This window comes from Trichomonascus vanleenenianus, assembly GCF_965637985.1.
Source record: "Trichomonascus vanleenenianus strain CLIB 3782 genome assembly, contig: TRVA0_069S, whole genome shotgun sequence".
NCBI lineage: Eukaryota > Fungi > Ascomycota > Dipodascomycetes > Dipodascales > Trichomonascaceae > Blastobotrys > Blastobotrys vanleenenianus.
The window spans coordinates 27,694-46,701 of record NW_027481818.1 but is presented as its reverse complement, the minus strand read 5'-3'; the positions used below and the strand labels follow the sequence as shown (position 1 = coordinate 46,701).

At 50.3% G+C, this 19,008-nt stretch overlaps 12 protein-coding genes across 12 annotated transcripts; 7 read left to right on the top strand and 5 right to left on the bottom strand.

The window, feature by feature from the left end:
- Positions 1–363: 363 nt before the first annotated feature.
- Positions 364–1,536, top strand: TIM44 (protein translocase subunit TIM44; the record flags this gene model as incomplete). Its single annotated transcript, XM_076687693.1, has 1 exon — positions 364–1,536. The coding sequence occupies one exon, from the start codon at positions 364–366 to the stop codon at positions 1,534–1,536; it is 1,173 nt and encodes a 390-aa protein (XP_076538098.1).
- An 827-nt stretch (positions 1,537–2,363) lies between these two features.
- Positions 2,364–3,073, bottom strand: TRVA0_069S00628 (uncharacterized protein; the record flags this gene model as incomplete). Its single annotated transcript, XM_076687692.1, has 2 exons — positions 2,364–2,984; positions 3,038–3,073. The coding sequence occupies 2 exons, from the start codon at positions 3,071–3,073 to the stop codon at positions 2,364–2,366; spliced, it is 657 nt and encodes a 218-aa protein (XP_076538097.1).
- A 96-nt stretch (positions 3,074–3,169) lies between these two features.
- TRVA0_069S00606 (CWF19 family protein) lies at positions 3,170–4,777 on the top strand (the record flags this gene model as incomplete). Its single annotated transcript, XM_076687691.1, has 1 exon — positions 3,170–4,777. One exon carries the CDS (start codon positions 3,170–3,172, stop codon positions 4,775–4,777), a length of 1,608 nt encoding a protein of 535 aa, XP_076538096.1.
- A 152-nt stretch (positions 4,778–4,929) lies between these two features.
- ARI1 (NADPH-dependent aldehyde reductase Ari1p) lies at positions 4,930–5,985 on the bottom strand (the record flags this gene model as incomplete). The annotated part of the gene is made up of 1 exon (XM_076687690.1): positions 4,930–5,985. The coding sequence occupies one exon, from the start codon at positions 5,983–5,985 to the stop codon at positions 4,930–4,932; it is 1,056 nt and encodes a 351-aa protein (XP_076538095.1).
- Positions 5,986–7,665: 1,680 nt separating this feature from the next.
- DEP1 (Rpd3L histone deacetylase complex subunit DEP1) lies at positions 7,666–8,637 on the top strand (the record flags this gene model as incomplete). Its single annotated transcript, XM_076687689.1, has 1 exon — positions 7,666–8,637. One exon carries the CDS (start codon positions 7,666–7,668, stop codon positions 8,635–8,637), a length of 972 nt encoding a protein of 323 aa, XP_076538094.1.
- A 900-nt stretch (positions 8,638–9,537) lies between these two features.
- On the top strand, positions 9,538–10,172 carry SSU72 (RNA polymerase II subunit A C-terminal domain phosphatase; the record flags this gene model as incomplete). The annotated part of the gene is made up of 2 exons (XM_076687688.1): positions 9,538–9,587; positions 9,635–10,172. The coding sequence occupies 2 exons, from the start codon at positions 9,538–9,540 to the stop codon at positions 10,170–10,172; spliced, it is 588 nt and encodes a 195-aa protein (XP_076538093.1).
- Positions 10,173–10,330: 158 nt separating this feature from the next.
- DEG1 (pseudouridine synthase DEG1) lies at positions 10,331–11,647 on the bottom strand (the record flags this gene model as incomplete). Its single annotated transcript, XM_076687687.1, has 1 exon — positions 10,331–11,647. The coding sequence occupies one exon, from the start codon at positions 11,645–11,647 to the stop codon at positions 10,331–10,333; it is 1,317 nt and encodes a 438-aa protein (XP_076538092.1).
- A 508-nt stretch (positions 11,648–12,155) lies between these two features.
- Positions 12,156–13,931, top strand: SPB4 (ATP-dependent RNA helicase SPB4; the record flags this gene model as incomplete). Its single annotated transcript, XM_076687686.1, has 1 exon — positions 12,156–13,931. One exon carries the CDS (start codon positions 12,156–12,158, stop codon positions 13,929–13,931), a length of 1,776 nt encoding a protein of 591 aa, XP_076538091.1.
- A 212-nt stretch (positions 13,932–14,143) lies between these two features.
- ULA1 (Ula1p) lies at positions 14,144–15,676 on the bottom strand (the record flags this gene model as incomplete). Its single annotated transcript, XM_076687685.1, has 1 exon — positions 14,144–15,676. One exon carries the CDS (start codon positions 15,674–15,676, stop codon positions 14,144–14,146), a length of 1,533 nt encoding a protein of 510 aa, XP_076538090.1.
- A 253-nt stretch (positions 15,677–15,929) lies between these two features.
- Positions 15,930–17,135, top strand: YHC3 (amino acid transporter YHC3; the record flags this gene model as incomplete). The annotated part of the gene is made up of 1 exon (XM_076687684.1): positions 15,930–17,135. One exon carries the CDS (start codon positions 15,930–15,932, stop codon positions 17,133–17,135), a length of 1,206 nt encoding a protein of 401 aa, XP_076538089.1.
- A 366-nt stretch (positions 17,136–17,501) lies between these two features.
- On the bottom strand, positions 17,502–18,506 carry KRR1 (ribosome biosynthesis protein KRR1; the record flags this gene model as incomplete). Its single annotated transcript, XM_076687683.1, has 1 exon — positions 17,502–18,506. One exon carries the CDS (start codon positions 18,504–18,506, stop codon positions 17,502–17,504), a length of 1,005 nt encoding a protein of 334 aa, XP_076538088.1.
- A 128-nt stretch (positions 18,507–18,634) lies between these two features.
- On the top strand, positions 18,635–18,898 carry TRVA0_069S00408 (uncharacterized protein; the record flags this gene model as incomplete). Its single annotated transcript, XM_076687682.1, has 1 exon — positions 18,635–18,898. The coding sequence occupies one exon, from the start codon at positions 18,635–18,637 to the stop codon at positions 18,896–18,898; it is 264 nt and encodes an 87-aa protein (XP_076538087.1).
- Positions 18,899–19,008: the final 110 nt, after the last annotated feature.

The following is a 19,008-nucleotide window of genomic DNA, read 5'->3' as shown; positions in this document are numbered from 1 at the left end:
GGCGGGGGGATCCAGATGGGGGGGGCGGGGGGGGGGGGGGGGGGGGGGGGGGGGGGGGGGGGGGCAGAGCCCCAGGAAGCGGCCAGGCCGGGTTCGTGAGCCGCACTGAGAGCGGCTTGGGCGGCGGGAGATCGGCGGAGGCGCGCGGACAGGCACCGCATCTCCGCCGAGGGAAAAAAATTCGAAATTCCGTGCGGTTCTTTCGACGACGAGAAGAAAGCGACAAGGTACTAACCCCCGAAGAGAAGAATGCTGAGGCTAGCCGGCAAGCGATACTTGGGAAGAGGAGGGCGAGTTGCGGCTCGAGGGTTCCAGAGCAGTGCGAGCTTGCGACGAAGCGAAGGGGATCCGGAGAGGACGCCAATGCAGGTGTTCTTGGATACCTTCAAGACGGAGTGGAAGAAGAGCAAGGAGCTGCAGGACGACATCAAGGCTCTCCAGGATGAGACTGGCCGAATGTCCGAGAGCGCTGCGTTCCAGCGGGCCAAGGATGCCATGAACAAGGCCCGAGAGGGCTCCTCTGCGGCGTCCTCCGTGGCCGGACGAGGCATCCGGATGACGGGTGAGGCTGTAGGCAAGGCCGTGGGCACTGCGTGGGACTCTACGGCTATGAAGCACACGCGAGAAGGCCTGTCCAAGACGGTGGACAGTCTGGACAAGGCGACGGAGCCGATCCGAAAGACGGAGCTCTACAAGGACATCAAGAACGTCATTGACGACGGGAGCAGCATGCGGTACGGAGGGTTCGAGGAGAAGGAAGCGCGACTGCGGCGACGAGAGCAGGAGTACCAGCGACGCATTGAGGAGGCCAAGCGGGCCGGGATCAACTATGAGCGGGTTAAGGCAAACCCCGAGGCCGGAGGTGCTGTCGAGGCCCATGCCACCGCGAAGCCCGAGACCAAGAAGTGGAGCTCCGACTTTGAGAAGTCGACTGTGGGCAAGAAGTGGGCGGATGTCAAGCTGGCGTACGAGGAGTCGGAGAACGGACTCATCTCGTCGGTCCGATCCGTCACCGACAAGATCGGGTCCTTCTTCGAGGAGACTGAGAGTGCTCGGGTTGTTCGCATGTTCAAGGAGATGGACCCTACGTTCCGACAGGAGGAGTTTTTGAGTGAAGTCCGGGGGTATATTCTACCCGAAGTTCTTGATGCTTACGTCAAGGGTAACGAGGAAGTGCTCAAGATGTGGCTTTCCGAGGCTCCGTACAACATCTGGGCGACTTCGGCCAAGCAGTACAAGGAGCAGGGACTCTTCTCTGCCGGGCGGGTGCTGGATATTCGGGGTGTCGACATTTTGAACGCCAAGATCCTGTCGCCTTCTGATGTGCCGGTCTATGTCATTGGCTGCCGGGCGCAGGAGATTCACATGTACAAGAACGTCAAGACGGGCGAGATTGCCGCCGGTATGGAGGACCATATCCAGCAGTCGACCTACGCCATGGTGCTCACCCGGATTCCAGAGGAGATGGAGAACGAAGAGACCAACGGATGGAAGATTCTCGAGCTCGTCCGGGGCCAGACCCGGGAGTGGACCTAATGTAACTCATGAAAATGTATATAGTATAGAGCCGTTGGTGTATCTAATGTATTGTCTTGTAAATATCGCTAATTCTTTCCCTCGAACTACGGGTGTCTTGCATTCATGGGGGGACCAGTCCCCCCAAACCCCCCTGGGGCTCCGCTTCGCGGAGGACTTGTAGTACCCAGGTCAATAGGAGCAGTTGAACGTTCATGGGGGGACCAGTCCCCCCAAACCCCCCTGGGGCTCCGCTGCGCGGAGATTTTTAGTTGTTGCCTTCTGTAACGCATTGTAACGGGAAATTTGTTACAGGTTGGGAGTTTGTAACCGATGTAACGGAGGAGGGGGGGGGTCTGGGGGCTGGCCCCCAGCTACGGGAGCTCGAGGGCTGGCCCTCGAAGACACTCTTCTACTAGTACTACATGTTGACACCTGAATAGCAATGGTTTAAAAACATAGTTGTATTACAATAAATATGCTAATGCCAAGTATCAGTATAGTAGCGTTTTCGACTAATAGTCCACTTACTAGTGAGATCTGGCTGGCTAGAGCTTGGAGCTCTTGTTGCAGCCGCAGTTAGCGCACTGGCAGTTGGAGCAGGCACATGCTTTTGGTCCACTAGCGCATCCACACATTCTTTCGGTTATTTCTTGTCGTTTCCTCGGTTTTACTGGAGTATGCAGTGGTATTCCAACTGCGTGATAAGACCGCTTTTTATAAGCATTTGGTTGCCCCGGGTCGCCCTGCCTAATTGGGGCACGGAATCCCTCCTCACCCCACACTAATTCAAGATCCGAGACCGGATGATATTAATGAGACCGAATGGCTAGTAACGAAGAGGGTCATTACTTGGAGGACATTCCCTTCTTTCGCTTTTTGAATAATGAGGGTTTGGATTTTGTAGTTTCCTCTGTTTTGATTTCGTTTGCCACTAATTGCTCTAGCTTGTCCAGATCAACTGGTGGCTTGTAACTCTTTTTAGATATCCTCCAGTTATCCTCCGGGTGGTTAAACGTCATGCGTTTATGGCCTGATGCAGTAGTCGAATGCGATGAAACTCTTGGCTTACTATCTCTCTCCTCTTGGTCTTTGTCAATTGATTCCACGGGTTGTTCTTTGGTGGTAATAATCGAAGAAGTAGACGTACTAGTAGATTCTTCAATCGTAACCCATTCTCCCGCAACTCCAGCTCCAACAACCGGTTCTCCAACAGGCTGTGGCTCTTGCGAGACTGATGTTACAGTCCCAGGAGGCTTGTAAGCGGTGGTTTTACGACTAGTAGTAGCCTTTGTAGACTTTATGCCCAAATCACGGTCAATTCCACTGATGATTTTAGAAATCTGATGAGATTCCTTCTCCTTAATCCTTGCATTTCTTTGGAGTTCATTGATTTGCCGCTCTCTCGCATATTTGTGCTTCATCGAGGCTTCATGTTCCTTGCGGCCCAGCCTAGTGTCCACCACAAACTACCAAATCTCGTCAGTAACAGAACCTAAAAATTGCAAATAAATATACATACGACTTTACACAGTTCGCACCAGTACTTAGCTGGCATTTTAATAGATCGTTTCGTTGATAATAGATCCTCGTTGATAAGATGAAAAAAAAGTCCGCTCCGGAATGATCACCGACTTAGGTCCGCAACTGATAAATGGAAGACACGCGTAGCGACAGATACCGGTCCAGCAGGGACGAAAGACGTGAAAAAGACGAGGATAGATCCTCTCGTAGGTCCCACAGACACCACAACCATAGCCACCGTAGCCATCGTCATAGGGACGACGAACGAAGACGCAGCAGATCACGAGATAGACACCATCATAGACATGACCGTGAAAGGCGGAGGAGATCAAGCGATCGAGAAAGACGTAGATCTCCAGAGAGAAGGAGAAGATCGCGGGATAAATATCGCGAGAGGTCTCGAGAGCGCACCCCAAAAGAGGAGCCCGTAAAGACGATTAACCCCATTACTGTGGAAATTGTCGACGAAGATTCAGAAGGAGAATGGTATATTGAGCCTGAACCTGAAATTGGACTTCCTGAGAACGTGGTAGAAGCGACAGTACAACAGGAAGACCTTCCAGAGGCCACTCGTGAAGAGCAGAAATCCCTCCTAGAGTCAGAAGAAGCGTCAAGGGTCTCTAAACTCAACAAACTCACTGCAGACTTGTACAAAGCACAGATTAAAAAGGACACCCAACGAATAACAGAGCTGCAAAAAGAGATTGAAGCGATTGGAAAGTCTGAGACGGCGACCGTCAAAATCATAGACTCGCGATTCCAACCGCTACCAACCAATAAACAGGCCACTGAGGAGGAAAAATCGCTTCAGGACCTTCTCCAGGAGGAGCGAAACCTCTCACGAGGGGGTAAGTCTCTGGATACGCAGCTGGCGGCTCGAATTGCCACCGACGGAAGCTACGAACTGGACACCGATTATCAAGACGACGTTGCGGGGAAGCTGGCCAAAACAACCCAGGAAAGTGAGCAGGCTATTCGCAGCCGGGCAATTGCCAAGACGAGACAGCTCGAGTCAGTAGTCGAGAATTGCTGGCTGTGTATGGAGAACGGCGACACGGCGGCAACTTCAATTGTTTCCATTGCTAACCGCTCTTATGTCTGCATGGCTCCTGAACCTGTGGTAGTCAAAGGAACGTTGGCGATTGTCCCTATGGACCACTGTATGAACACTTTGGAGTGCGACGACGATGAGTGGGAGGAGATTCGCAACTACATGAAGACAATTACGCAGATGTGGCATGACCAGAACAAGGCAGTTATCTTCTACGAGACGGCAGTTTCGCGGTCTATGAAGAAGCATGCGTGTATCATGGCAGTTCCGCTTCCGTTCGACCTCGCTGAATCTTCTCCAGGGTTTTTCAGCGAGGCCATTCTCAACGTTTCCGACGAGTGGGGCAGCCACCGAAAGATCATTGACACAAGGGCCACAGCCAAGCAGATGGAAGAACGTGAGAACGGCCAGGGAACGGGAAAGTATGCGTTCCGCGCCAGCATTGCCAAAGAGGCTCCGTATTTCCATGTGTGGGTCAATTTGAACGGCGGCATTGGCCATATTGTAGAGGAAGGTGCGGACAGGTGGCCCAGGGATGAGAACATGTTTGGTCGCGACGTTGTTGGTGGCATGGTCCAAGCAGATCCTGCGATGATCCGCAGGAAGGCTCGGTGGACGAACCGGGCCAGTGTGGAATATGATAAGATGCTGGAGTTGTATAACTCCTACGACTGGGCCAAGGCTTAACTATCCAATTAGTTATTTAGTTCAATGACTTCAGTTCCATCAGTACGGAGTATACGTAATTCAGTCTATAAATACCATAAAGCGTCGTGATCGTTAAAAAAAAACAGCTTCTGTTGCTGTTTCCATATTGCTTGCAATTGGTTAAAAGACAGCTACTTATGCTGCTTCTGTATTGCTTGCAATTGTTGGCGCTCCAGCTTCAGGAACTTAATATACATATCCTTGACCGTGGCCTGCAAAGGGAGGTATTGAATAGCAATATCATCAGAATCAGAGCAATCGAACCCGCACTGTCTGTCGAGCTCCTCATCCTCGCCATCATTAATCGTTTCAGTAATGCGTGGTTTGAGTTCGGGTACCTGCTGCCGCGCCAGAGCCACTAATTGGGCCCAACATATGTTCGACGAGGCAACAAACCACCGGTTAGTCTGCTTAGGGATCTGGATGGCTCGAACATGAGCCAATGCTGCGTCTCGAACGTCTATGAAAAATGGCGCAACAAACATGGACTCGTGAGCCAACTTGGATGCCGGATCGAGCAGACCATAGGCATACCGCAACGAATCGCTCATCGGAGCATCCAGGTTTAATTGGTGGATGGGTGGGCCCAGTACTAAGGGTAATGCAATTGTGATGAGCGCAAACTGGGGGTCTACTATGCGAGTGAATGCTTTCCAGGCAGCAGTCTCAGCAAAAGTTCTGGCACCAAAATATGCGCCGAGTTGCGACTGCTTCGCCTTATCCTTGGTGATGGGGTTCACGTCTCGCGAGGAGTATATTTTGTGCGGGTTGTCCAGCGCCGGCGGGTCGTTGACCATGGCTGCGAAGCACGAGGTGATTACTACTGTGCGCACATTTGACCCGTGCCTCTCCACTGCAGTGATAACGTTTGTGTTTGCTTTAATTGCGGGGTCGAAGATGTCCTTATCTGACCCCTCGGTTATAATTGGGGCTCGTGGGGCGGCCAGGTGAATGACATGGTCGATATCGGGGTTGTACTTCATGATGTTATCCAGGGCGTTTTCCTGACATATGTCAGGCACGGTGACGAAGGCGACGGTCGCTTTGGAGTATTTTGATTGCAAGAAGTGCGCCTGTTCTGAGCGGCGTATTGTAGCAATGACATGGTACTGTTGCTTGAGCAGGATATCCAGGACATGGGCCCCGACGAAGCCTGTCACTCCAGTCAGGAGTACCTTCTGGGCCATCACAACCTATCCTAGTCTTTCTACCAGACAATATTCTCTTTCGCTGGTTATTCTCACCAAATACTCTCTCTTAACTGGCTCACCAGACTATTCTCTTTTCAACTGGCCCACCAAGTATTTGTCCAACTGGCCCACCAAGTATTCTTTTCAACTGACTCAGCTAATTCAACAGTCCTACTGGATTCACTGGATTCACTGGATTAATAGGACTGATTAACTGGATTACCAGGATTAGTTTGGTCCTAACGCTTTAGGGGGATAAGAATGTATAAATATGTCAATATTCTCCACAGAGAGTCAAATATAATTTAGCTCCAGCAACTAATAGAACCCTCAACAGCAAACGAGTGTAATTTAAATCACTCCGGGTATATACGAATAAAAAATAGATTAATAAATAAAAAAAACTGGAGTAAACCGTTGGCGGCGATGATGTAATTAAATCTCAGGCGTTTGATCCATCCTGTCGGAGAGACCATAACCGTTTTATATATACATACCAAATCAACCATATGTACGTCCCGATTTTCTATTATTACATTACACATTGAGGAGGGGACTCCAGCCGCGACGCATGGAAATGACAAATTGGCGATCGGCAGCCAAATAGTACTCCACCTCTGTGAAATTTCACTTAACCCAGTCCACCCTTTCATCCATTTCCTGCTTTCTCTAGTACAGCTACAAGAGTCCCACAAAAGTCCCGGACATGTGGTCCACCACACATGAATAGGAGGCTGCCTTTCCGCCATTTAGTCCCGTACCATTGGCACCTACATGACAGTTCTCTGCATAGCCTGTGGATTCTCGAACAGCTGTACGCTGGCGCTCTGCGTGCGTGACAAAACGCACCTCGCCAATCCTGACCTCCATACCTGGTAACCTCCGTACCCCGTAACACTCCCTCCCGTTGCCCCGCCAATTGGCTGCTCCACAAACTCGACACGTAACCCTCCCCCTTTCCCCGTATGACCGCCCATGCTTCAAAAACGACTGCGGCCCCCATAAGGGGTACGTAACTGTAGTCACACCTGCGCAGATCTGAGTACTATCAAACCACTTTATGCAATGCGGTTTCACACCAAACTAGACGCACAGGAAGAGTCGACAATGCGATTGTTAAGTATGCCGCCACTTACCCACATACACTTTCTTCACTACTGTATTATTTGCTAACTACTAATGCCCACCTAGCTGACAGTTGATGAAATAGTCATCTTCTGGGGCTCTGCCCCAGACCCCGTAGTTGGGGGGCTCTGCCCTCCAAACCCCCCTACCGTTACCCCCGTCCCCCCATAGTGGAGAGCCCGGGGCTTTTACCGACAATGGTGGCAGCGTGCGCGCGCGCGTTGGGAGGAATGGACAACTTCGACATTGTATTTTGACAGCTGCGGCAACCCCCCGTGGTTATATCCGCTGCATATTATCCGGCCAATTACCCGCCTACTCCTCCGCGCAGCGGAGCTACGGGAGCTCGAGGGCTGGCCCTTGAAGAAAAATATCACCACCCGGCCGGTCCATACCACCCCCGCCTTTCGCGCGCGCAAGCGAGCTTACATAATCCATGACTAAGCAAAAAATCACGTGATGAGCGTCTTTCCGATGGAGGAGAGAGTCTCTGATGGAGGGGCATTCACAGCACAAAACCCTCCAAACTCGAGAGAGAGACGCGAGATAACGATGAAGGAAGGCGAAGGTACAGAAACGGCGGTTGAGGAGAGCAGTAGCAGACAGGCGGAGCCTCCAGAAGTGGTCAGCCTGTCGCCAGTAAAGGCCGAAAGTGCAGCAGACAGCGTGGAAAATGGAGCGATAGAGGAGGAAGACGACGAGGAAAAAGGCACTGATTCGGAAGCTGAGACGGAGCGCATCGATATGGAAGAGCGCAAAAGACGGCTGTCGGATGATTCGACACAGAGCAAAAAGAGACGGGTCGACTTCCCGGCAGTAACCATCGCCAAGACGGCCAACGGCAAGAAGGAGTCCAACTCCGAGCTGGAGGAGGAAGAAGAAGAGGAAGAGGAAGCACCCCGGAAAGAGGAATACGAGGAAGAAGATAATGAGAACGATCCTGCTGAGGTGCTGCGCCAGCGGGAGCAGAAGGAGGCAATTGCATTACTAACGGAAATCGAGATTGACTTTGCGAAACTGCGCGACAAGCTTCATGAGGATAAGATGGCGCGGTATGTCGCTGAGATTGAGATGTGCGCAGACGGGACACATCCGGAGCTGGCGCGTGTCGCTGAGCAGATTGAGAAGGTGCGAGATGATAAGATCCGCCTGGCCAGGGCTCAAAGGGACTACCAGCGCCGTTGCATAGATATCCAGACGCATGCGTCTCGGGACCAGCTGCATCAGCAGTACTTTAAGGAGCAGGCAGACGTTCGGGCGAGTTTATTGCTGAGCACGACGGAGGAGTGGTACCGGGTGAACCGCGAACGGCGGGCGATGGACGCTTTGGTGCACGAGTATTCGTACCGGGCTCGGCCCGACGAGATGGAGGTGTTTTACAGGCAGGACTTGGAGCACGAGATCTCGTTACTGTGCGGTATAAAGCGGGAGATTGGGTTCCCTGCGGCTCCCGAGGTGGTGTCTGCGTCGCCAGACGAGCTAGAAGAGGATCTCTATGCATTGGGGCTGCGCCAAGCTATTTAATTTATCTGTATTGTATTTATGGCATTATTTTCAGTATATCTTCATGGACTTAAGGCTATGCGGGGCTATAATTGTGATTATAGCTTCAAAGAGTTCAATATGGCTATCGTTCTAGCAATTGAGAGAAACTCCGCGAAGCGGAGCCACAGGGGGGTTTGGGGGGACTGGTCCCCCCTTTAGCTCTTGCTGCGAATGTTTTCGAGGGCCAGCCCTCGAGCTCCCGTAGCTCCGCTTCGCGGAGGGATTGGACAGCTTGTTACAGCGTAACGAAACCTCCCAATACAGGGTTGTTACACCAATGGGAAGCGGCCCCGCCAAGCAGGCCCAAAGGGGCCAGGAGTCAGCTGTAACAAAAGTTGTGTAAGCAGATCTGAGAACGTACAAGTAGTGAGAGTTCTGAACTATGCTTACACCGTAACCACTGTTACTACCCCTCGCAATAGGTTGCTACCTACCACGGCATTAGCAATGGAGAGCTGTGAACAAATGACATGCCCTGTAACTCAACATTTACATCTTAATTATATGTCTAATGAACGTATAACTATGTAATAAACCGCTTTTGTGGTATTCAATTGTAAGTATTTTCTTAGCTATAGTTATCGTGTCTACAATCCTATCATGGATGTTGGCCGGTCCTGTGGCTACAATACTATCATGTCTGCAATGCAATCATGGCCACAGCCACAATGCTATTCTGGTTATAATTCCGTTACGACTACCCTGATATATAATTCATGAATCTTATCTGTTGCATTTTTTTTACTTTAACTGCTGTGGTCATGATCCTATAAGCTGTAAAGCTGTAACGCTACAACAGTGAGAAGGGGAGTCGCGTCGGCGAAATTTCGTCACGCTCAAATCTCGGTACCTGAAATATCACCATCAAATATCCCTGAAATGGCTTCCATGCTGAAGTTCTGCACAGTATGTGCATCCAACAACAATCGGTAAGTGATACACTGGTTCATTCCGCAACTTCGAACTAACAGACCAGGTCCATGGAGGCTCATCGAGTCCTGAGAGAGGCTGGATTCAACGTATCGAGTTTCGGCACAGGTACAGCAGTCAGGCTGCCCGGTCCTAGCATTGACAAGCCAGTAGTCTACTCGTTCGGCAAGCCGTATGAAGAAATGTTCAGAGAACTGAACGATCGAGACCCCAAACTGTACAAATCAAACGGCGTGCTGTTAATGCTGGATCGAAACCGAAAGATCAAAGACCACCCGGAAAGATGGCAGGAGAACCACGGACAGGTATTTGATGTTGTGTTTACTTGCGAAGAGAGGTGTTTTGACAGCGTGTGTGTCGACCTGTTGAACCGAGAGCCTGCGTTGAACCGCTTGGTGCATGTAATCAACGTTGAGATTAAGGATAACTATCAGGAGGCAGTCAAGGGCGGCAAGGGCATTCTAGATCTGGCTCAGAGGCTGACAAAGTGTGGCGATCTTGATTCGGAGATCATAGAGGCTCTGGCAGCCTGGCAGGAAGACTATAAAAGCCTGCCGGCACTCCACCAGGCCTGTTACTACTAACTGGACGTTTTTATGCATTATGAATAACTTATTAGACTGAATTCCTCCGCGAAGCGGAGCTACGGGGGTTTGGGGGCTGGCCCCCAAGTCAACTCAAGCTTCGGAAAGTGTTCATGGGGGGTCTCCGCTTCGCGGAGGAGACATTCAACAGAAATGAATTATGCAGAGGCGTTCTTGGCGTTCTTCTTTTCAAGCCATCGCTTGTTGACAATATCAGGCTCTTCCAGCCGCTCTCGTTTCTCCAGCTTGGCGTACTTCGTCGTAGCACGGCCCATACCCGCGCCAGTATTAATGAAAATCTTGTTCGGGTTTTCCTTGACTGGGATCTCACTGTGAGCACACTGCTCGAACATCTTCTTCATCTCGCCTACCATGGCCGTTTTGACCCATTGGTCGTACCACAGGTCATGCAGCTTGACGTACGTTCGCTCCTGCGTCTCTCCATTGCGGAATGATTTCCACTCCATGTCCGGCGGGAACTCACAGTCGTAGAGTACTAGTGGGAAGTCCGCTGCCATCTCGTACACTGGGCGTCGTGGGTACTTAGACATATCCAGCAGATCTCGAACCATCTCCGGAGCCTCAAGCTTCTGGCCCACCATGAACAGCACGGCAATCATCGATCGCACCTGATGCCACAGGAATGCAGTGCCCTTGAGGTCAAAATAAACCATGCTTGGGATGGACTCGTGGGGCACAATAGATGCAGCCATGACCGTCCGCTTGAAGTTAGAGATCTGCTTGGACGGGTCGACCTTGCAGAAATTGCGGAAATCGTGCTCTCCGAGGAAATAACCGGCTGCCTTGTTCATCGCCTCAATATCTAGTCCTTCGGTGAGGAAGAGGTACTTGTAATGCCGCGATATGCAGCTGAATCGCGCATCAAACTCGTCTCCAGGCCGAAGGCAGATCTCGTATGCACGGATATCAGCCGGGAGAAGGTTATTCAGAATATGCAAGTAGTCCAATTCCTTGGAATCTTTCGACGGATCCTGTTGGTCTTCCTTTGACAGAACCGACCGTACTCGGAGGGAAATAACCTGCCGGAGCGCACTGACACCACGATCGGTTCTTCCGCACCGGCTGAACTCACAGTCACTGACATCCATAGTTGGAATCAGCCTTGTGCGGTGCAGTACTGCTAGGATTTGGTGCTCTACAGTGGGGACTTCTTCAGGATCGGAGCTGGTCTGGACAGCCAATCCGTGGTAATTCCAGCCCACATAGGCAAATCTAATTGCGATTTTTCGGGTCGCAAACTTGGAGAAATCCATCTCCTTCTTCTTTTTGGTTGGCTGTTTTTCTGGCGTAGAAGGATTCGAATGGGGAGGGAGCTCTCTCTTAGGCGGAGCTCGGGCTTCGAGCTCTTTTACGCGATTGATCAAATCATTTTTCGAGCTGAGGTTTTCCAATTCTTTAATTCGGCTTAGAAGTTGTTCTTTCGTCCATTTGGTGTGATCTGTGTTAGTAGCCATGGTATAGTTTCGTCGTATTAGGAGTCTCAGCAATCCCGTTCTTCGAAGGAACATTCGCCAGTTATTGAAGCTGCAAATATATCTAATCTATATTACAACTGCAGCTCTTTTATAGGTTCTCTGATTTTGGTCAGATCTATATCTATCAAAGTTGTTTGATATATCCTTCGTTAAGCCTTATCGGTTTAATTTTTTGGGAAAAAATTTTAAGACATCATCATATCAAAGTGAAAATTCGGTTTACAGGTCATTTACCGGTACTAAACAGATAATACCTGTCAACTATTTGGACCAACTAGATATTATTATATCTGTAGGATTTGACTTGCCTTCGCTGTATTGTTTGATAAAATTTGGATAGGCTTTAGGTCCGACAGCCCATCATATACCAATACCAGCTCATACCATCTCCACTATCTAGATATTTGATTCGGTATAATCAAATCAAATATCACAAGCCCTATTGCCTAAATTCGCATAATCCATTTATCTTCAAGTCCTAGGAAATATGGTTAGTTCGAAAAGGTGGTCAGATCTTAACCCGCCTCTGACAGACTGGATCCTCGAATCTGTCGAGTCGCAAGGGTTCACCCAGATGACCCCCGTCCAGGCAGCCACAATCCCCATGTTCTCCGGAAATCGAGACGTTGTGGTAGAGGCTGTGACTGGGTCAGGCAAAACCTTGGCCTTCTTGATCCCGATCATTGAGCGGATTCTCAAGCTCGACACAACCCTCAAAGTTGGCCAGACTAATGCCATTGTCATCGTTCCCACACGAGAGCTCGCACAGCAGATCCATGGAGTACTTAAGAGATTGCTGGAGTTTGCTCCCGAAGGTACGAGGCCAATCAGATCTCAGCTGCTCATTGGAGGATCAACTCCAGCGCACGCTGATCTAAAAATCTTCCATTCCACTAAACCGCATGTTCTCATTGCCACTCCAGGCCGTTTGCTGGACCTGTTGAATCACCCGAATGTCCATACCAACGCTGTTGAGGTTCTGGTTATGGACGAAGCTGACCGATTGCTGGACCTTGGTTTTAAGAACGACGTCAGCAAGATCCTCAGTCTTATGCCCAAGCAGAAAAGAGCCGGCCTATTCTCTGCCACAATTTCCGACGCAATTAACGAAGTGGTCCGGGTTGGCCTGCGGAATCCATATAAGATTGTCGTCTCTGGCAGCAAATCGCATCAGAAGGTGCCTACTACCCTGGCCATGAAGTACATGGTGGTCCAGCCGCAACAGAAGATTCCTCTGCTATACCATACGATCGCTGGGGGCGATTATAAGAAGATGATTGTGTATTTGCCTACGTGCATAGGCGTGACGTATATTTATTCACTGCTCAGTTTCCTGCTGAGCGATTACGATGGCGACCTGCCCAAAATCTTCTCTCTACACGGGAAACTGCCTGAGGGGCCACGAACCAGCACGTTCAACAAGTTTGCTGAGTGCTCTAGCAAGTGCGTGCTGCTTACTACTGATGTGGCTGCTCGAGGTCTCGATTTCCCAGATGTCGATCAAGTTCTGCAATTGGATCCACCGAGCGACCCAAGTGTTTTCTTGCACCGTGCTGGACGGGCTGGTAGAGCGGGGCGAAGTGGATCTAACTTGGTATTGCTTAATGAGGGAAGGGAAGAAGATTACGTCAACCTTATGCAAGTCAAACGAGTCATTCTTGAGGAAGAGGAGGTCCCTGACCTGCCTGGCCTTGAAGAACATGAAGCCAAAGTTAGAAAATGGATCCTCGAGGACAGAGGGCGCCATGATCTTGCGCTGAGGTCGTTCCTCTCGTTTGTGCGGTTCTATGCGAAGCACACGGCTTCGTCTATTTTCCGAATTCAAGATCTTGACCTAAGAAGTGTGGCTAAGTCGTATAATCTGCTGCGACTGCCGAAGATGCCTGAGTTGAAAAATATTGCCGAGGAGGAGTCCTGGCTTGGCGATAAGGTTGATATGGACGCGTATGCATACTCCGATGCCAAGCGAGAGGCGAAGCGCCAGGAGGAGATGAAGGCAATGGAGGCCGATAGAGAAAAGCTAGAAGAGAAGAAGCGAAAGCGAAAGATGAATGATCTGGCCTGGAGTGGGAAATTGGAAAAGAAGCAGACTAAGCAGGAACGACGGGCTAAACGAAACGCCAAGGCCATGGCAAAGGCCAAGCAGGAAGCTGAAGCTGAATCTTCAGACGAAGAAGCTGAACAGCGAGACTGGAAGGACGTTGTCCAAGAAAAGAAGCGACAGAAAAAGAGCGTTGATGTTGCCGCTTTTGATGATCTTTAATCATTAGTACAGAAGCGTAGTCAATCATTATAGACGAACTTATAGATCCGTTTTGGAATGATATACCATATATATACCTCCTACGCGAAAGATGGGACTCCGTAGGAGGTAAACCACATATAGGGGGTTGAACATATTAAAAGTCAGTTGAGGAAAGAGCGGCTCTAAATGCATTAGAAATTGGTAGTAATGAACGATTCTAATCTAGGTAATTAAAACTTGTAAGATCTCGTAGATGCCGAAATGCCGTCGTAGACAACGGCGTTATCCAACACACCGTACTGAGTAGTGATGAGCTTGACTGCTTCCTGGCCGCCAACGCCTCCCATGAATGCAGCAATGTTGTGAACTTCCGAAGAACCTGACCTTACAATCTCCTGGACGACTTTTGTCACATCATTGGAATCAATTTCAACGCCGCTAATCGAGTCCAAAACAGCAGCGATTTCCTCCGACAAGTCCACCACGTCCTCAGACTTCCCAGGAACCTCGTTCTTCTCTTCGATATACTTCTTCACAGCACGAATGGCGACATAAACCGGAAGAAGTAGTGGATCTGATGACGGTGAGATGTTTACCGATGCTACTTTATACTCCAACTTCGATCCAGGCACGTACCGAATGAACCTTGCATTCTTGCAGAATAGCTCTCCTTCTTCGTCAGTGATGGCACCCGGCCGCCCAGCCTCCGCGAGTAATGCAGTATAAATAGACTTGAACTTCTCAAAGTCGGCTCGCGCCTTGGCCTTGTAGATATTTTGCAGCTTAACGTAGCCCAGTGTGTCTGCCTTCATATCTGGCAGGGCTCCTGGCAGCGGTAGCAGCCCACCGTTCGCCATGACAAATTCACGCAACGCGCATACTAGTACCCAGAAGTTAGACCCGCCAATATCATGGCGGCTACCCTCCTCCATCAATTGTTTAATGGATACGGGCACATCACTGGGCTGGACAGCTCTCAAAACTGCGCCGTAAGCCTCATCAAAGTTTTCTGAGTCGGTTTTGGACCCTCCCTTGGCAATCCTATCCCTCAATTCCTTCTTCTCAGCATAATTCTGAGGCACTCTTCCGTGTTCTGACTTCCATTGCTCTAGATAGATGAGCAGGATAACTACGTAAGGAACATGAGCCAGATCACTACTATCAAGCGAATTGAGGTCAAAAGAGTCCCGGAAGGCCTCCAACTCAGGCCAGGGGTCGAGGATCCGGAGATCAACCAAAGACTCCGGGTGAGTATCTACAATTGTGTGCTCTCTCTTGGAAATCCTCAAGTACCCATAAAACCCAAGGCTATCCACAACCATAAGAGGGATATTGAGGTCGTACAGGCGCTCATTTAGCGCCAACGCCACAGAGTAGTCTACACCGGACACAATTACTAAAGAGTAGTCCGTCCAGTCCCGTTCGGACGTGGCAAACTGCTTGGGGTCCACGTCCAATCCCCTGGTCTTCACCTCGGGGTTTAACTCCTGGAGGAGATCTGCCACGACTTTGGCCCGTGACAGGCCGGCTTTGCTTTGCTCGACAAAGAAATTTGACGAGGTGTCTTCTTTAGTGACTGTCGCGTTGTCCACGACCGTCAGCCGGCCTACACCAGGCAGCACAAGGTTCTTTGCTAGCTCGCTTCCCACGGCGGTAGCGCCTACCAGGCAGATATGGGCGCTCTCCAGTGCACTCTGACCGCTCGCAGCCCAGAGACGCAGCTGTCTGTCGTACTTCCTGTCTTTCTGGCTTGGAATTGACATGATTTTACTCAGTCGCAGTTCGACAGGTTATTGATACCGGTAGTATTCGATGTCGGTGATGTCTCCCACGACAATATCAAAAAGGGCCGATCTACGTACCCCACCACACATCATATATGTACTCCAGGACATAAATCACCTATCACAAAAACGGTGAAGCATTTTCAGGGGGATCTACGTTATTTAATTTCTAGAGTGTGAGTGTGAGTGTGTAGTTTTTCCGTTTTAACCGTAGCTTTTATCGTAGTTGACCATGCAGGTGCCGCGGATTAACGAGCATACTCGCATATTCGGCGCTTTCTGGGTGTTTGGACTGGTCAATAATGTCCTTTACGTGGTTATCCTGTCCGCTGCAATAGATTTGGTGGGCCCTGCGGCCCCTAAAGCCATTGTGCTTCTGGCAGATGTGTTACCGGCGTTTGTAATTAAGCTAGCGGCACCGTTCTTCATCCACGTTGTGCCGTACTCAGTGCGAATAGCACTTCTAATTGTCCTCAGCTTTGTGGGAATGCAAACCATTGCTTTCTCCAATTCCCTAGGGCCAAAGCTATTTGGAATTGTCCTTGCGTCGCTCTCAAGTGGGCTTGGCGAGGTTTCGTTCTTATCTCTGACCCATTACTATGGCGATTGGGCTCTGCCAGGGTTCAGTTCCGGTACAGGGGCTGCCGGACTTGTAGGGTCGTTCGCTTTTTTGGTCATGACTACGTGGATTGGTCTGGCTACTAATACGACGCTTATCGCCTTCAGTCTGGTTCCGTTCAGCTTTTGGGGTGTTTACAGTGTGGTACTGCCTGCTGTAGACCTCGCTATGACTGCAAAGTACCAGCAAGTCGTAGAAGATGAGGAAATCATGCCTTCTTCGTCTGAGAACCGCGCACAAGTCGTCAAAGCGACCAAGTTGGGCTCAATTTCAGGTACCATCCGCCGACTAACCCCACTGTTCACTCCATATATGCTGCCGTTGGGCTTAGTCTACTTTGCGGAGTACGCGATCAACCAGGGAATCTCACCCACTCTTCTCTTCCCTATTGAAGAGATGCCATTTTCCAGATACCGGGATGCCTACGTTACCTATGGAACGCTGTACCAGCTTGGCGTGTTAATATCCCGGTCTTCTTCACCATTCTTCCGCGTGCGGAGGCTCTACATACCCTCGGTGCTTCAGCTGCTCAATCTGGCACTATGCATTTTTCAATCTCTGTTTGTCGTGATACCCAATGTGTATATCCTCATGTTCCTCATGTTCTACGAGGGTCTCCTTGGAGGATTGGCCTATGTGAACACGTACCACCTCGTACTTGAGCAGGTGCCGTATGAAGAGCGCGAGTTTGCCATGGGCGCAGTGGGGGTTAGCGATAGTGCGGGAATTGTAATGTCGGGCCTGGTTTCACTGTGGCTTGAGAAGGCCCTGTGTGGCTATCAGCAAGGCACCGGTCGACCCTGGTGCGAAATGGACTAACTACTTAGATTATTACTGTTTTGATATGTTGATGTTATAATAATGAGCTGTATTCAGAATTAGCAGAAGGAAATTGGGGGGACCAGTCCCCCCAAACCCCCCCCCCCCCCCCCTGGGGCTCCGCGAAGCGGAGGGTGTGAGCCCAAGGGCCAACTAACCATTCCAGAAGCTTAGGAACGGGGTTGGGGGGGAGAGCCCCCCAACTACGGGAGCTCGAGGGCTGGCCCTCGAATACATCGCCCCTGGGGGCTCGGCGGAGACATTATAGCCAAGTCAATTGAAGTAGTGGAGTGCATATACCCCCCAGGGGCTCCGCTTCGCGGAAGATTTGATGAAGATGGGTCACATTTATTAGATATATGCTAGTTAGTCTGATTTCGATTTGGACTTCTTTTTCTTCTTATCGTCCCCCTCGGACTCGTCTCTGCTTCGCTTCTTCTTCTTGTATTCTTTTTCCTTTGGAGCAACAAACGCCTTCTCGCGCTCCTTCTGCTTCTCTTCCTTGGCCGCCTCTCGCTTCTCCTTCTTTTCCTCCAGCTTTTTGACCTCCTTCTCCTTCTGGTTCAAGAAGTATTCACCAGACTCAATCTCCAAATCAATCTTACGCGGCTGCTGTACAGGCGGGAATGGCGTGTACGACTTCTTCTCCGAGACCTTGTGTGGCTTCTTTCGCGCAACAGTTCGCTTCTTGAACTGCGGCAGGAACCGCGACCAGTCCTCGTGCGCCAGCTCGGGCTTCTGGGCCAGCTCCCGCTTGATCATGAGTTCCTTGATATGATAAATAGGGTGGATGTTCTTCATGCAGTCCTCAACGATCCTCCGGATCTCCTTGAGGCCCTTGTACGGACCCATGCACGACACCGTGTTGCCCTGGACCAGGATATAGCACTTGGTGAGCAGCTCCAGAGCCTTGAGGGTGTTACCATTGGGGCCCAGCAGCCGCTGCCGCCGCTTCTGGAACCGCTCTTTATTCGACACAAAGTTGCCAATCTTAATAACGTCGCACGCAATATCATCTTGCAGAATCTTCACCGCCTGAGGGAACGGAACCGACCGCGCCAGCAGCTTGATCAGATCTCGCGCCTTGAGAATCGCAGCCGGATCAAACGACTTGTTGGTCGTCTTGACAGTCATCATGCCCTCTACAAGGTTCAGCTCGCAAGCGATGCCTTTCTTCTCCAGGGCTCGAGTCACATCGCCCCACACCTGCTGCAGATAAGCCTCTCGGTACTTGGGGAACAGGGTAGCAAAAGAGCTCTCTTCGAGGAAAGGCTCACCACTCTTGAGGTCCTCTGGCAGGAAAGGCTCCTCCTTCCACTTGTCGATATCTTCCGTATCCCACGGCTTGTCTTTATTGTGTGTCGAAGGCATCTATACTCGTTCAGTAGGGGGAAGGAAAATTTTTGGAGTGGTCGGATCAACGAAAAAAATAATTTTCAACCTCCGATAAGACAGATTATACCCCTGGTACTTTCAACTTAAACCGTGGATAATAAATAATGGGTAAAGGGTCGAAAAAGGTAGTTCACAAGAAGGATAAGAAGGTGGCGTCGGTAGGAGTTAAGAAGATTTCTAAGCGATCCAAGTTCAAGGACGCCGAACTCAAGTCCAAGGTCAACAATACCATGAGCCAGTTACTCTCCGACGACAAGTCCACAGCAAAGTTCTTTGGCATTCAGACTAAGCAACAAGAAGAGCGCAAGCCAAAACAAGCCAAGGTTTCCATTGATGAAGACCTGCTTGACCAGCTCAAGGGGATGTAATATCCACCATTATCCCTCATTATTCGACGTTATTAACCATTATCCACCGTTATTGGACGTTATTGACCATTATCCACCGTTATTGGACGTTATCGACCATTATAGAGGCC